This window comes from Mus musculus, chromosome 13, assembly GCF_000001635.26.
Source record: "Mus musculus strain C57BL/6J chromosome 13, GRCm38.p6 C57BL/6J".
NCBI lineage: Eukaryota > Metazoa > Chordata > Mammalia > Rodentia > Muridae > Mus > Mus musculus.
In genome coordinates this window covers 63,027,149-63,044,938 of record NC_000079.6, presented here as the reverse complement: position 1 = coordinate 63,044,938, position 17,790 = coordinate 63,027,149, and the positions used below count along the sequence as shown (strand labels likewise).

Genomic DNA, 17,790 nt, shown 5'->3' with positions numbered 1-17,790 from the left:
AGAGGTTGTATAGAGCAGAGTCAGGGACCCAGAAAGCAGGCCTACAGGGAACATCATCTCCTACCATCTACCACACACTCCTCTTGTCTGAAGTCCACAGACACAGCTGTGAATGATGCCCACACTCCATAACAACCACTCAAGTCCCATCCATGGGCTTTAGCAATATGGTTCCCTGCGTGTCTTTTGATAAACTCCAGCTCTGGGGAGAGTTCTTTCTCCTTTTCTACCTCCACTGGTCCTCGGGTTGGGCTAGTAAATGTTTTGTTATACAGGCTGGGGTGTTAGAAGTGTGAACATCAAACTTCAGTGAGCGTCTCTTTATGAAAACTTTGCCCTTACCTGGAATTCTAAAGAAGAGAAAAGGCTCACAAATGTTCCTGAAAGTGTGAACATTGTCTGTGAAAATGTTAAGTTTAATAATTTCTCAGGATTTTGTGGGGGGCTGGGTCTCACTGTACAGTCTAGCCTGACCTCAAACTCTTGTTCCTCCTACCCCAGCCTCCCAATTATTCTTAACTGTTAATGATAATCTTTAAATATACAGACTGAGAAAAGACAAATGGGGTAGAAATCAGGAAACATTTTTGGTAAAGGAGTAGAGAAAAGGTTCTGGTCCTGTGAGCCTTCCTTGCAAACACTCACCTGTGCTTGGAAGAGGCCCCAGGCAGCAGTTAAAACCCAATAAAACTTATTTACAAAACCAGGCAGTGAACAGGGCTGGTCAAAAGGCTGAAGTTTGCTGGCGTCTGAAAGCATCCAGACCTGAGTGGGTGTTAGGTCTTAGAGAGTACATATATTTAGAAAGGAGGTCAACCTGGACTGTAGAAGGATTTCTGCAGGGTAGATAAAAGCCAGCATTCCTGAGGAACCTGTGAAATGAGCTTTCCACCCCCAGGAGTCCCTCCCTGCAGCTACTCATCCTCCTTATGACTAGAATGATTTGTCCCCCTTCCTCCCTCCCTCCCTCCCTCCCTCCCTCCCTCCCTCCCTGCTCTCTCTCCCTCCCTGCTCTCTCCCTCCCTCCCTCCCTCCCTCCCTGCTCTCTCTCCCTTCCTGCTCTCTCCCTCTCTCCCTGCTCTCTCTCTCCCTCCCTGCTCTCGCCCTCCCTCCCTGCTCTCTCCCTCCCTCCCTCCCTGCTCCCTCTCCCTCCCTGCTCTCTCCCTCCCTCCCTGCTCTCTCCCTCCCTCCCTGCTCCCTCTCCCTCCCTGCTCTCTCCCTCCCTCCCTCCCTCCCTGCTCTCTCTCTCCCTCCCTGCTCTCTCCCTCCCTCCCTCCCTGCTCTCTCTCCCTCCCTGCTCTCTCCCTCCCTCCCTGCTCTCTCCCTCCCTCCCTGCTCTCTCTCTCCCTCCCTGCTCTCTCCCTCCCTCCCTCCCTGCTCTCTCTCCCTCCCTGCTCTCTCCCTCCCTCCCTGCTCTCTCACACACTCCCTGGCTGTGCTCTATCTCTTCCTATTTTTTTTTTTTAAAGATTTATTTATTTATTATATGTAAATACACTGTAGCTGTCTTCAGACACACCAGAAGAGGGCGTCAGATCTTGTTACGGATGGTTGTGAGCCACCATGTGGTTGCTGGGATTTGAACTCTGGACCTTCAGAAGAGCAGTCGGGTGCTCTTACCCACTGAGCCATCTCACCAGCCCCTCTTCCTATTTTCATGTTCTCTCCAGTTTCTCTAGCCCTGGCTATATCCAGTCTGCTTTCTTTTCTCTCTGCTCTGGACTCTCCCAGAAGCCTCTCAATATTTCCATTTTTCTTACCCACAATAAAACCCATCCCCCAAATGGAGTAGTCATGTTGGCAGTTTCTTTACTGTGCATCCTCAGTGAGGTTGTTAAATATCTCCACACTCACATGCACAGAAATGTACATGACCACACAGGGATAGGTGGGACCTTCAGTTACTGAGAAAACATTAAAATGATTATTTTTGCCTGAGGAAATGCCAAATAGATGCTGGGAAGAAGGCTCAGCATGGTCACCAGCACCCACATAAAGAGCCAAGCACATCACTAGGTACCTGTGATCCCAGTGGTGGAGCAGGGAGGAGGGGTGGGTAAAGGCAGGAGGGGATCCCTGGGGATTGCTTACCAGCCAGCCAGCCAGTCTTACCTAAATGGTGAGGTCCAGGTTCAATGAGGCACTTTTTAAAACAAAGGGCAGGAGAACTAGAGAAAGAATAGCAGGATGCAAGTAATGAGAGGGAAAAGGTGTAAAACAGGAGGTGTGTGCTTAACTGGAGTGGGAGGAGGAAGGACACATAGAAAGGAAAGGGAAAAGAAAAACAAGACTAAGAATGTCTGAAAATGCCACAAGGAACCATTTATTTACCTAGATTACACACAGTACATTAAAGTCTATGTGTATACATTTATAGTTTAAATGAAGCTATCCTACTTGGTCAGGCAATGCTGTACTCTAGAGCTGCAGCATGAAAAACCCGCTTCCAAGTTGTTGGGCAGAGTTGTTCAAGAGACTCTCAAAACATCACAGTCTATTGCTGGTACCTCCCAGAGATGGAAGCTGAGTCCCTGTTGCTGAAGACACCATGTCCTTTGAACTCAGGACCCAGAGGACATGTTTGTTTGTTGTTTGTTGTTTTTGTTTTGTTTTTTTCTGAGACAGAATTTCTCTGTGTAGCCCTGGCTGTCCTGGAATTTACTTTGTAGACCAGGCTGGCCTCGAACTCAGAAATTCACCTGCCTCTGCCTCCTGAGTGCTGGGATTAAAGGCGTGAACCACCACGCCTGGCGAGGACATGTTTTTGTGGTACCAGAGGTACCACACCAGCTTCTAGAAGAGGTAAGCAACCAAAAAAATAGTCCTATCCAGCTATGACATCTATAAGCCAAAACAATGCCTAGCATGGTACTGTAGCCCTTTCGGTGCAATATTAGCACGCATACCTTGGCAGTAACCAACAGCTCTTTTGTTAGACTTAGCATCTACTCCACAAACAGAAAATCATGCCTGGAACTGGAAGCCTAGCCAACTATATGGGCCTGGTAAAGTCATAGATCTCATAGGAGAACCTGCTGGCATCCACAGTTGAATGGAACTCTCACTTCTCAGAAAAGAAACTTCTCTTTTCAATAGATGTATACACTATAGAAAGCCACAACTGGGGCCCCCAATGGAGGAGCTAGAGAAAGTACCCAAGGAGCTAAAGGGGTCTGCAACCCTATTGGTGGAACAACAATATGAACTACCCCCTGAGCTCATGTCTCTAGCTGCATATGTAGCAGAAGATGGCCTAGCCGGCCATCATTGGGAAGAGAGGCCCCTTGGTCTTGCAAACTTTATATGCCTCAGTAAAGGGGAACACCAGGGCCAAGAAGTGGGAGTGGGTGGGTAGGGGAGGGGGGGGAAGGTATGGGGGACTTTTGGGATAGCATTATCCCAAATGTAAAATAAGAAAATACCTAATTTAAAAAATAAAATAAAACATAAGCAGAAATAAAAAAGAAAGAAAGAAAGAAAGAAAGAAAGAGAGAAAGAAAGAAAGAAAGAAAAAAGAAAGAAAGAAAGAAAGAAAGAAAGAAAGAAAGAAAGAAAGAAAGAAAGAAAGAAAGCCACAACTGGTCAAAGTGCACAGAAGGCATCATGGGATACGCAGCACCAGTAGATACATCTACAACACAGCTCCTCCAGGGGACTCAAGAGAATATTGCAGAATAGAGGCAGAAAGACTGTAAGAGCCAAATGACTAAGAAATCTGCTGTGAGATGTGTCTCCTAGAAATGATGGGAAGCTTCACCCATGATACCTCAACAAGATGACTTCCTACACAAAACCTGAAGGAGTATGACACCAATAGACATGCTAACAGAGAGGGAGGAAATCTCATAGCCTCACCCTCTCCCATAGACAAAGGAGAACAGGATTAATGACTACTGTGAGCAGGAGAAATACTCTTCCTAGGGATGGGCCTCCTCCCCACCAATTGCTTATTGCAATCCCTGAAATCATATACATAAAAATAGTACTACACAGACTGAACAGAGTGCATGCACATGTAATAATAGCAACTGGAGAAAAGGAAGTCATGGTTTCAAGAGAGAATAAAGAGGAAAACATGAGAGGGGTGGGACTAAAGAAAGGGGACAGTAATTAATTATATTTTAATTTTAAAAAGTTTTTAAATGTGAAGAACAGGTCTACACACACACACATGCACATTCACAAATGCATACACACTCATACACTACACACACACAAACACACACATTCACAAACTCACACACAGTCATACACTACATATAAACACACAAACATTTACAATCTAATACATATCATACACTATACACACACACACACACAAAATAGAAGGCAAAGCATGTCTGAGAAGCAGACTGAAGGGAAGTTGTAGAGAAGTGAGTATCACATAGTTCAGGGTAGGACATATATTTAATCATACACACGCACAAGCAGAACACACACAGACATACAGATGTGCACACAGATAGACAGACCACTGCACACACACACACACACACACACACACACACACACACACACACACATGCACACACACTATACACACCTTTCTGGATTTACTCTCCTATGGTGAGTGCAATTTCATCTTAGCAAATCTTAGTCTCTGCATCAAACTTAACTTATTGGTTTAAATTTTAGTAACTAAGTAAACTAGTGTGATTTTATTTGGCTCTATAGCTGTCCAAAAGTTACAATAGGTTTCTAGTTTTAAAAATATCATTTTAATGTTTATAACATAACACCATCTAATATCTAGTTATTAAAATACCATTCTAACAATGCCTCAGTCAGTTCTGGTAAATAAGGAGCTTTCCCTTTCCAAGAACAAAAAAATAGGGCTGGAGAGTTGGCTTAGCTAAGAACACCGGATGTTCTTGCATAGCTGAGTTTGATTTCCAGCATACAGACATGGCAGATCACATTCATCTCTAAGCCCAGTTCCAGGGGATATGACGCCTTAGCCTGGCCTTTGTGGGTACCATATATGCACATGGTACACAATATACATGCAGGCAAATGTTCATACACATAAAATTTTAAAAAATACATCTTTTAGAGGAAAAGAAAACTAAGGGTCATGTTTGAAATCAGAGTTGGCACATGGTACCATGTCTGTGTCAGGAAAGAGTGCACAGGGGTGAGAGGAGGAGGCTGTGGGAGACACAAGGGTCATGGGAGGTTTGGCTATCAGGGGAGGCTGCTATGGAGATGTCCAGGTACTCGTGTCTGCTGGAGATGAAAGGATTTCATGCATTAGATCAATTCTGAATTTGTCAGGGAGCCACACAGAGGGAGAGAGGAAGATTCCAAACAATTCAAGCTCAACTTAATAAGACAACTGTCAACAAGACATTACAGCTGGGGCTGTCAGATAACTTCCCGCTGCCAACGTGAGAGAGGGTTTCAGCCACATGTAGATGGACAGGGAGAGCAAAGGGAACTCGGTATGTGCACATCCTGTCTGCTGGTGCATGCCAAAGTGGAACGTGAGGAAAATATACGGCAACATCAAAGTACATGAAGACACACTCTAAACACTCAGAGGATGTACAAACCCTGGAGGTAATTTATTACAGAAACCAAAGCCAAATTAAGAAAACAGTCTTGTTACTGTGACACAAGGAGACATAACTTCTACATACTATATACTCACAGCACCAGGGCAATACATTAGTGTGACAAATTGGGATCAAGGAACCACAATTTTTTTTTAAATAAAAGATGAAAATATCACATCATTTTTATCTCAAACAGAATCAGTAATGAGCAAAAGTATTACTGAAAAATCAGTAGTTCGTGGTATAAGCAGGGGCAAGGACACAGCTGTGCAAGCTCTTGTCTGGAATTTACAAAGCCTGAGGTCCCACCCCAACACTGTAAGGAAAGCTTTGGAGATTAATTAATTATATGTCTAGAGCATTAGACAAAGAGTTCTCATAATCTCTACAGCCAAGAGACACACATTAAAAACTTCCAATATACTTGTGCAGACACTGTTGGAATTAAAATGTAAGAATAAGCATTAAGAGCATGAAAATTCTCAACACCATTAGCTATCAGGGAAATCTGAACTGAAGCTGTGAGATAGCATTTCATACTGACTAGAGGGCTAACTTCAAAGATTGATTGTGCTAAGCACTCGCAGTGACAAACAACAACCAGAGCTCTTAGATGCTGCTAGCAAGAATAGGCAGCAATGTCAGACATCTTTCAAAATGAAAATCTAACATATGATTCCTCCTCAGAAATGCCACATTAGCACTTAGCTTAGAAAAGCAGTGAGGCAGGAAGTGTACATCCAGGCTGGGTGTGGCGGCCACAGGGTACTGCAAGCACTTGAGAGGCAGAGGCAGGAGGATCACAGGAGCTCAAAGTCAGGCAGCATCCTTCATCCAGCCCTTACTTGAAGAAAAAGTTAATATCTAGCCAAAAGTTGTTCATAAGGGAATTTATCTCACAGTCAATAAAAATATGCAAGGACACCTATAAAATGAACTACAAACTTTCCTTTGGAGAAAAAAAATTAAAAAACTATAACAGGAAAACAATTTAAGCTTAAGAGATCAAGAATGAAAAATCAGTTTAAATGTGTATTCAAAGGATGATTTAAAACTGAATGAAATGTGAAACAAGTGACAGCAATTCCTAAAGATATAATACACAGCAAAATATACAAAAAAATGCATTTAAATCCCAAATTGTATAAAATTTCCCACTCCTCTAAAGGGAGACCACACACGTGTTTGCATTTCCCTCAGCAAAGGAGAAAAGCTGAGGAAGTGAAGCCAGCCTGGCTCCTCTGAGGCCAGGCGCAGCGAGCAGAGAAGGAGGAGTAAGGAGGAGCTGGGCTGGACAAGGGCAGCATTCCGCGGGTAGAGTGCGTTCCCTACCATGCTACATAGCTAGCTTGAGGGTAACGGAGTGTACACGATTCCCTGTGTCAAAGAGTGCAGAACAGGCATGGAAACCAACAACTGAGAAATGGGACCTCGTGAAGCTAAAACGTTCCTGTACAGCAAAGGGCACCAAGACACTGAAGACACTGTACAGAATGGACGAGTCTTAACCAGCTGTACATCTGACAAAGAGTTAACATGAAGCATTTACAAAGAACTCAAAAAAAATATCAAACACCAACTGGGAGGTTTGTGCCCAATTTAAAACTGGGGCATGGAATTAAACAGAGTTTTCAAAAGGAGAGAGAGGGAGAGGGAGAGGGAGAGGGAGAGGGAGAGGGAGAGGGAGAGGGAGAGGGAGAGGGAGAGGGAGAGAGAGAGAGTGTTAAGAAACACAAATGGCTGAGAAATATTTCAAAATATTTTAAACATCCTTGGCTATCAGAGAAATATAAATTTAAACTACTTTGAGATTTCATTCTGTGCAACTTACAATAGCTAAGATTTTTTTTTTAATGACAACAAATATTGGCTTGGATTTGAGAAAGAGGAACACTTATTCACTGTTGGTGAGAGAGCAAACTGGTTCCCCAAAAGCTAGAAACAGATGTAGCATACAATCCAGCTGCATGACTCCTGAGACATTCCCAAAGGACTGTATGTATACCCACTCCTGAAATATTTGACCATCCATGTTCATTGCAGCTCTACTCATAATAGCCACAAAACGGAGACAGCATAGATGTTCACCCACTGAGGAATGGATAGTGGAAATGTGGTACATTTACACAATGGTCTATTATTTACTAATAAAGAAAGATGAAACCATGCAATCTGCAGGTAAATGGGGAGAGCCATGAATAATTATTGAGTGTAGTGACTGACCCAGAACCACAAATGCTGCATGTTCTCTCTCCTATATGGATGCTAGCTATGAACATCCAGATGTGTGTGCTTAAATTACAGTACCCAAAGAGGTTAGAAAACCAATAAGCAGCATGGGGAGGACATCAAGGAAAAGGTAGTATTAAGGGGGAAGGGGAATGCTGGAAGAGATGGGACGAATGAGGTTAGATTGGAAGGGCAGGTGGAGAATGGAGTCCAGGTGGGAGGAGAAACAAAAATGACCTTTGGAAATGCTGCTAAAACCTACTACTGTGGAATTCCCATATATATGTACATGTATACAATGCATATATGTATATATATGTGTATGCACATATGCATATATGTGTGTATGTATATATATGTGTATGTGTGTGTGTATATATATATGTATGTGTGTATATATATATGTATGTGTATATATATGTGTGTATATATATGTATGTGTATATATGGATAACGTGAGAGATGCTCACCCCTGTAAGAGGGTCATAAATGTGATAGGAGCAAGCAACCACTTTCTGACTGGATTTAAAACCTGCTCCCAGAAATGAAAATCGAAACAACCCTGAGATTCAACCTCACACCAGTCAGAATGGCTAAGATCAAAAACTCAGGTGACAGCAGATGCTAGTGAGGATGTGGAGAAAGAGGAACACTCCTCCATTATTGGTTGGAATACAAGTTGGCACACTCTGGAAATCAGTCTTTTGGTTCCTCAGAAATTTAGACATAGTACTACCTGAGGACCCAGCTATACCACTTGTGGGCATATACTCAAAACATATTCCAACATATGTGAAGAACAAATTTTCCACTACAATCTTAGCAGCCTTATATATAATAGCCAGAAGCTGGAAAGAACCAGGATGTCCTTCAGCAGAGTAATGGGTAGAGAAAATGTGGTACATTTACACAATGGAGTACTACTATGCTATTAAAAAAATGACTTCATAAAATTCTTAGGCAAGTGGATGGAACTAAAAAATACCATCCTGAGTGAGGTAACCCATTCACAAAAGAACACACATGATATGCACTCACTGATAAGTGGATATTAGCCCAAAAGCTCAGAATAGCCAAGATACAGTTCACAGACCACAAGAAGCTCAGAAAATGGAAGACCAAAGTGTGAATGAATGCTTCAGTCCTTAGAAGGGGAAACAACATACTCAAGGGAGAACATATGAAGACAAAGTGTGAAGCAGATACTGAAGAAAAGACCATCCATACACTGCCCTATCTGGGTATCCATCCCATATACAGTCACTAAATTCAGACACTATTGTGGATGCCAAGAAGTGCTTGCTGACAGGGACCGGATATCTGTCTCCTGAGAGGCTCTGTCAGAGCCTGACAAATACAAGGGTGGATGCTAACATACACCATTGGGATAAGCATGGGGTCCCCAATGGAAGAGTTAGAGAAAGAACTGAAGGGGTTTGCAACCCCATAGAAAGAACAACAATATCAACCAACCAACGAGACCCTCATGAGTTCCCAGGGACTAAACCACCAACCAAAGGATACACATAGAGGGACCTATGACTCCAGCTGCATATGTAGCAGAGAAGCCTTGTCAGCATCAATGGGAGGAGAGGACCTTGGTCCTATGAAGGCTCAATGCCCCAGCAAAAAGTAAGCTAGGGTGCAGAGGCAAGAGTGGGTGGGTGGGGGATGGACCAGCCTTAGGAAAGCAGGATAGGTGTGGGATAAAGGGTTTCTGGGTGTGTGTGTGGGGGGGGGGACTGGGAAATGATATAACATTTAAAATGTAAGTTAAAAAAAACAATAAAAGTTATGAAAACAAAAAAAAAAAAAACAAAACAAACCTGCTCCCAGGATGGAACCCATCCCCTGTACCTTTAACTGGGATAACAACCCATGGGTGGCTAAAGAAGATCTAGTGCTATCATTCTGCTAAATGGACACACTAATAAACTACCACTTAATGATTATCTCTGTACCCATAAATTACTGTATTTGTCAACTCTCATCAGAGAAATTTCTTTTTACAGTGCAGATACTCACAGCCTATCAATGTACAGAGAGTAAGAAACTGAATGCTCAGCTCTACATGGGACATCTATATCACATCCCCTCCCTACAAGGCTCAGGGTGTATCTTAGAAAAAAAATCAAGGACAGACTGAAAGAGCTAGAGGAAATGAATGCCTGCTGCAGCAAATTGATGTTTGCTGAACATGATGGTGCAGCTGCACACATGAACTCACAGCACCTGACACTGCCCGCACAAGACCAAGCCAGCCAGCCTCCCAGCATGCACTGGGGAGGAGCACATGAAGTCTCACTCTTAGAAGCTGAGGAGCTTCTGGGAATTGAGGCTGCTGGGAGAGGGAGTGTCCGTTTTCTTCAGGGAAGCAGCCCGAGAGGCTGCTTGTGCACCACTAAACGGTCCCACACCCATTTACATACAAGCAGCACTGAATAGACTCAGTGAGAAGAAAAAATAGGGGAGGAACTGGACAGAAGTGATGGGGGATCACTGATCAAAATACATGTGTGCATGTATGAAATTCTCCAATAATTTTTCAAATGGAATATTCATCAGCAAAGGCTGTCTCAAATGGACTGCAAAGGAATATGTTCATCTCACACCAAATTTTATAAAGTAAAAAAGAGAGGCTGGAGAGGTAGCTCAGTGGTTAAGAGCCAGAGGTCCTGAGTTCAACTCCCAGCAACCACATGGTGGCTCATAACCATCTATAATGGGATCTAATTCTCTCTTCTGGTGGGACTAAAGACAGCCACAATGTACTCATATAAATAAAATAAATAAATCTTTAAAAAAGAAAAAGTAAAAAGAAACCTTACTACAAATATGCCCTGTGTTCATGTATAAATACATTATCTAAAGGTTCTACATTTAAAAATAAAAACGTTAAGCTTAAGAATTTGGTACATATGCAACAAATCTGACCTATGATGAAGCCAATGTCACAAATCAGAACAGATAAAGTCAACAACACTGTAGCATTAAGTAAGACGGCACGATATGGAAAATACTGTGGGCCGCATAGCACAGCCTAGACACACTCAGCTCAGACCCAGCTACTCAGTGATCCATTCAACCATCTCCTTGGGAACATACTGCAACTGTATTGATAACAGGAAAATGATCTGCTGATCAAAATATCCACCAATGTGAAGGTCTGTCGGTTACTGATATACTCAGACAATAAAACAATTGTATTTTTTAATGTACACTACGAGCAAGAAAAGTAGATTATACTGTTGCACAACCTTAAAGACCATTTAGTACCTCTTGATACACATGGCTCTTAAGTACTGGGGATAATGCAACACGTGAGCACTCATTCTTTCCAAAATTATTTCATTTTGGTTTTTGACTTTTTGTATATGTTCAAGTTGTTCTGATAAGCATGTAGGAGAGTACCCCATGCAATACATTAAGAATAAGTGTTGTTGTCTGGCATCAGCATGCTGAAGACATCAAATGGACTGTGGTGAATGAACAGGCAAGCACCTCACAACAGATCTGGGTGGTGTGCTGGCTCTTGCCACCGTTCTTCTGACACACCCTGGATTCAGACTTCCAAGCCCAGCAAGTTGGCTAGCCTACGCACTACCTCTTATAAAAACACAACCACATACAGATGCCATGTCCAAACCACACACAGCTCAGCTATGTGTTTCCATGACACACTTGCCTGTCCAGGAAGTCTTCAACCAAGACCACCCACTTTTGCTCCACAAACCATCATGTAAAAGTGGAGTCATCTGTGAATTGATAACTTTGGCTTGGGGAATCTGGAGCCCCCATGTCCAAGTTCCCCAGTGCTCCTCCCAACCCCTGTGCGTTCTCTGGTAGGGTTTTTCATCCAACCCCACCAGAAAAGCAGCTCCTTAAGAGACTGTAGCTCAGCCGATGGCTCCTTGGATCCCGCTGTGTGCGTCACACCCAAATAAGAAAGAACACGTGTACTGTACCTTCTCGAAGTGGTGTGGGCTTGGCAGAATTTTCTCCACTCATTAAAACAACAAAAGATGCAGCTGCTCGAACTGTAGCCTGCCATGTTGACATGGCAACGGGTGGTTCCTGGCATGGAAAAAGGGCCCTGTTGTTGATGGGGGATCCCATAGTATAAACACATGGCCTGCAGAAGAAAGACAGAGAAGGGAAGACTTTAAAATGAGTTGCCTGCCATTTATCTCTCTACCAAGGCAGGGAGGTTATCTTGAGCTTTCCAAGTAGAAACATTTGAGGCTTTATAGCTGACTCTTTCATTTCACATACTGAACTGAATTCAAGTGCCTGCTCTGTCAATAGCTCAGTGGTTATTCCTCACAAATGAACCACTTAACTATGTGAAAAGGCAGGTGTGTGTGTGTGTGTGTGTGTGTGTGAGCTAAGAGAAAAAATTGGATAAGGTTTTAAATACTATTCTGCAAAGTTATAATTTATGCTTCCCTTAGGCCTTCTGCCTTCAAAGGGAAAAGGCTTCAGAGACATTCTTACAGACTTTTTGGAAAGTATTTTGGAAAAGAAAACATGGCTGGAGATCTCTGCGATTATTAATCTTGGAAAAACAAGCGGTGGTCTCAAAGCCAGTGCTGGCAGGCAGACCAACCCCTTCCTCCCCAGTCGTGGAAACCGCCTTCTCAGACAGAGCCCTTGTGGGGATCCTTGTGTAGAAGCCAAGAACAGGGCTTGGCACAAACAGGACTGCAGAGGTCACAAAAACCAGGCTTGTGATGGGAAGGCCACAGGAACATGCTCATTACCAAAGCCAGGTACAAAACCAACAGCATGAGTTAGAACTCAGTCGCTCCAAGTACTAAACCATCCCACACCAAGCAGGCTCCCTTTTGATGGTTAAGTCATGGTAGACAGAGATGACAAAGACCTGCAAAATCAGAGGAATCCATTCTCACACCACAGAGAAAGCATGACACTGACTCCTGGGGGAAACAATTTAAGAAAAGAAAACTATTTTCCTTTAATTAAGGCAAATGTTGATTAATCAGCTTGACTTACAATGTTAATGAACCAGCTACTAGTTCTTACACTTGAAGACAAGAACGGTTTCATTGACATCATTATGATTGAACATTAATCTGTCTGTACAGTGTAGGAAAGAACACAGAGGATGATGGTTTTCCTCTTTCATCAAGGCTCAATAAAGAAAAGATAAGCCAGGGTAGGGTCTAGCAAGCAGAGATAATACAGAGAACTGTTATTCAAAGAGTAGAGTGGAGAAACAAAGCGGGGGACAGTGAGGCACTCCAGAGACCAGTCACAGCTCAGCAGCTACGGCTCCCAAATTGGAGGAGCTGCAGTTACAAAGGCAGGGGTCACCTGGAGACAGGGCAGAGTGTCCAGTAGGAGCTGGGACCACAGAGGTGACTCATACTCTAGGTGTCAGAGGGAGTGGGGAGGAGCAGAATGCGTGGTTTTGCTCTGATCTTCCACCAATCAAATTTGGCCAGAAAACAGCAGGTAGGAGGGCCGCACAAATGTGGCTCCTTACCACTCAGAGATTTTAAAGCAGAATGTGGGTCTCAGGGCAGACACAGGCTGCAGCACACTTACACGGTACAGGTGTACCCACTCCATGGCTTGACAGGAGGCAGGGAAAGATCAGAGCCAAAGCTCATTACTAACAAACCAGGCATGGCAGCACAGACTTGTAGCTCCACCCTACACTGAAGAGGTGGTGACAGCTAGAACAGGGGGTTCACAACCAGTGTCAGCCACACACCAAGTCTGAAGCCAGCCTAAACATATACCATACCCAGGTGGCCTACCAAATTAGGATATGATGAGCAGTAGGGTTGTTTCAGCCTTTTACTGGTCATGGGTAAAATGAGGGGGGGGGGGAAATGTGGGTCAGTTAGTCTTTGGTTCTATATGTCAAGCTTTTAGATCTGAAATTAAAGGGGGGCATTTCTATGTGAGGCTCGGAGCATTCCATCAATTTCAATGAATTCTGAATCCATTCTCTGGTCCCATTGGATTCCTAATTGACTCTACCTCCTTTTAGCCGTCCAGCCTCAGGCTGCTTCAGACCCTAATGAGGAAGGTTGTTAGTGCTTACTTCTTCCCAGGTGGGACAGTGATGGCCAAAGATTCCTGTTATTAGCTCAGATTGCTTATCCAAGTGGGGTCAAAAGAGAGTCAGCTCAGAAAATTCTACCTATTGGGAGTGGGTTTATCCCCTAAAAGCCCCCCTTTTAGAGGAAGATTCCATGCAGGAAAAAAGCGGCATGCAAAGGAGCCTACACCCACTACCAACTGGCAGGTCAAAATCCTGCTTGTCACTGGCAGATACCCAAGAACAAGGCTTCCTTTCCAACCAAAGTAGAATGGACCCTGAAGCTTTTCTTGTTCAGGTGCCTAGAAGCTTCCTTCAGAGCCATGTGCACCTGTAACTTGTGTGGAACACTCCTAAGAGTGCATCAGCCTCGTATTTTGATGTGATGGCTAACATGCACAGAACAAGTCAAATGTCTGTGCTCTTGGCTCAACTGACTATTGTAATTCTGGTGTGACTTGGACAGTCTTCTATCATCAGTGGCTGGCTGGCTAGTTCCCAAGGCATCCTCTATCAGCCTCCATACAGTGCCGTAAAAACAACCAGGTTTGAGATGAAGGCACATCTAAGAAATAATATGGAGGCAGTTATTTTTATTTTGTATGCATATTTGTAAGCAAAAGTGTGCGTGCGTGTGCACAGATACCAGAAGACATCTCCACCTTACAAGCAGCATCTCTCACTGACCTGGAACTCATCACACAGGGTAGGTGGCTGACCAGTGAGGTCATCTCCCTTGTCTAAATGCTGGGATTACAAGTGTGCACCACTATGTCTGGTATTTAACATGAATTCTGAAGCCTGAGTTCAGGGCCAGAATTGGGATTAACTGAGGTATGTGTTGAGAGGGGAAGGAAGAGGGAAGAGCTCTCAGAGGCAGGAATGGCTGAGCTGCCTCTCTCCAGGAGCTCCAACTCCTGCCACCACTCATAGCTACCTCCCAACAGTACTAAAGTCGACCTCTGACCAACTGCAGAAATTATACCCTATCACTTCTGAGATTTGTTTTGAGACAGGGTCTCCCTATCTAGCTCTCACTATGTAAACCAGGCTGGTGACCTTGCAGCAATCCTCCAGTGTCTGCTTCCCATGATGGGGTTACAGCTGTGAGTCATGGCATTAGGCTTAAGGTTTTTTTTTCCCTTCATCCCGATCATTTACTGGAGATGGGGAAGGTTGTAGGGGTGGGGATGATAGACCCAGTGGCTAAAATGAGAACTAAGGAATTCTAGGGCCAGACTTTAATGGTACACCCTTATAATCCTAGCACTTGGGATGTGAAAGGAGGATTAGAAGTTCAAAGTTTTCTTCAGCTACACAGCTTGGAGGTGAATCTCAGTCAGAATTCCAACAAAATAAGAAAGAAACTCTTCCATTCACTGAATTGCAAAATACCATGTTGTGCCTTCACTATCTACTTCTAGGCATTGTGTTCTATAGTCTGGCCAGGTCCCTACCACTCACCTCCTCCCAATATCCTCATTATATTCTATTATTTTTACCTTTTTGTTTTTAGAGGGTGAAAGGGTTGATCTGAGCCAGAGTCTCCTCTGTAGCCTAGGACAGCCTTATTCTCTTGCATCCTCCTCCCAAAGGCTGGACTACACTCTATCAGAGGGGCTGGTCCCCAGTGCCCTTCCCTCCTGCTTCTTTACACGCTTGTGTATCTGTTCTATAGGCCTAAGATGCGCTCTCATTCTGACATTCTTCTTGCTATCTAGAGCTGGAACTTCAAAGATGTACATCAAGTCATCAACCTGAAAATCACATCCAAAAATACAACGCATCAGCTGCGCTTGTTTGGTTTTTGATTCCTGGAAAGTTTTCACGTAGTCTCCATGAACACTGGAGAATCCCAGGTACAACTTCTGTCTGTTTTTTGTTTTTGTTTTTGTTTTGTTTTGTTTTGTTTTTGAGACAAGTTCTCACTATGTAGCTCAGACTGGCCTCAGAATATGTGTCAATCCTTCTGTCTTGGCACTCCAGTACTAGAATTACAAGTATGAACCACCACTGCCAGCTAATAATTCTTGAAGCTGCTCACTTTCTTTCGCACTCCCCAACCCCTGCCTATTCCTCTCGGCATCTTTTCTCAGCTGCAGGTTCACTCCTCCCTCCCCAACATGTTCAAACCAAAGGCCTTTGATCTTTTACAACCTGGTATCCTTATGCATATCTCACAGCATAATGCAAATACAAATAAAAAACAATTTAAAGTTGGGTAACTGTATTTGCAGAAATTAAAGCTCTATCCTTAGGTTGGTGCTCTGATGAAATGTGGGCATTGCTAGCAGGTAGAAGGTACATAAAGATGAATGCACAGTCATGCTGTGGTATTCCCTACAATAACTCATAACAAAGATGGCTCTTACCCAATGAAGGCCAAGTCCCTACTAACCAACCCTTCACTGAGAGGAGGAAAATCAACATGTATTTATAGGCAGACTACAGAGTATCTGGATATGTAATCACAGAAATAAATGGATCTGTGTTTACTGGACAGGCACAGCCTTGCACCTCACCTTTGCTGACATGCTTACAGGATGGATGTACAGGTGCCAGCCTGAGTTTCTCCGATGCTTATAACTCCATTACTCCCAGATCGAAGGATTCCTTCTAGCACACAAAGAAAAACATTCTCTCCCTGGGGCTCATCTCAAAAGCCTTGGGCAACCAACCCTCCTGGGAGATCGCTGGGAGCCCAGGCAGGCTGCACAGTCATGGAAATAGGATGAAATTGAAAATCAGAGGTAAAGAGGGTGAGATGCATTGAAAGGCAGGTCCATGGCTTCATACCTGAGGAAGAACCTGTCAGAATAGTTGCTTAGAGTCCTGGCTAAGGAGCTCTGTATTCATGGAGTAGGCAAACAGAGCTGAGCAACTAACTCCAGCACGCTTCCTCTTCACCTTAAAGAACCATCATAATGGAGAATCGTCAGGAAACTGCTCCAAACCACGCACTCTCTTTTTCTGCTGATTACTATACAGAACGGCCTTCTCAGGAGAGAAGGGGGCGATTTCTGGTTTTGAAAGATTCCAACCTCACCTCTTTTCAACATGGTAGTCTTTGTCAGAGGCTTTGATCAGCAACCAGCAGCTAGAGAGCTATAAGTGGGAGATAGTTGGCAGCCTGAAAGGCCAAATCCGCTGTGTGGCTTCATGGGGCTTTTCTGAGATGGGGCAAATGGCTGGCTAGGGAATCACAAAAGCTGGTTTAGGGGTTACAAACACGGGAGTTTAGCTAGAACCATCTAGAAGTTTCCATGGGTTACAAAGTGTCCAGGCTTCCAATTTACTTCCACCTATTAATTTGCACTTAATATTTTTACAAGTTTGTGTTTTAAAGAAAACTGTGATACAGTTTCCACTACAGTAAGCAAAATCCCTGCTTTCTTATGCCACACATGGAGACCCAACATTTCCAGTACAGGAAGTGCCGCCAACAATGGGCTCCTCCTTTCCTCTCATAGTCCATTTCATTACATCATTACCAAATCCAGAACTCATCAATATCATCTAGACAGCAAGTCTAAAGACATCATTATTTTGAAGTGGACAGGACTTATTCAAGGGCAAAGGCAGGCTTTGTCACTTGGGAGCTCCTCCTGATGTCAGGCGGGAAGGTGGAAATCCTGTCATGGAATCGTCTCACCTTACACATGAAGAAATTAGGCTCTGGTTGTAAATAACTTTACCACAGTTGCCTGTTGTTGGCAGCATGGCAGCACCAGCACTCAGAAGCATCTGGGTTCTTCCCTCCAATTTTACAACAGACTACACTCTTCAGTTACATAGGCCACTGTTTTCTGTTGATATTAGATTTCCTCTCTCTCTCTCTCCCCCTCCGTCTTTCTTTTCCTTTCCCTTTCCCTTTTTTTCCCTTTTTCTTTTTTCCCTTTTTTCCCCTTTTCCCCCCTTTTCCCTCTCTTTCTTTCT

General features: G+C 43.7%; 1 protein-coding gene across 2 annotated transcripts in view; it reads right to left on the bottom strand.

Annotated features, from left to right (window-relative positions):
- Aopep (aminopeptidase O) overlaps positions 1-17,790 on the bottom strand; it is a 361,204-nt gene that overhangs the window by 281,158 nt on the left and 62,256 nt on the right. For both annotated transcript variants that reach the window (NM_001289926.1, NM_001289924.1), the window contains exon 3: positions 11,750-11,916. In NM_001289926.1, coding sequence (NP_001276855.1) covers positions 11,750-11,916 — 167 coding nt within the window. The remainder of the gene's footprint in view (positions 1-11,749; positions 11,917-17,790) is intronic.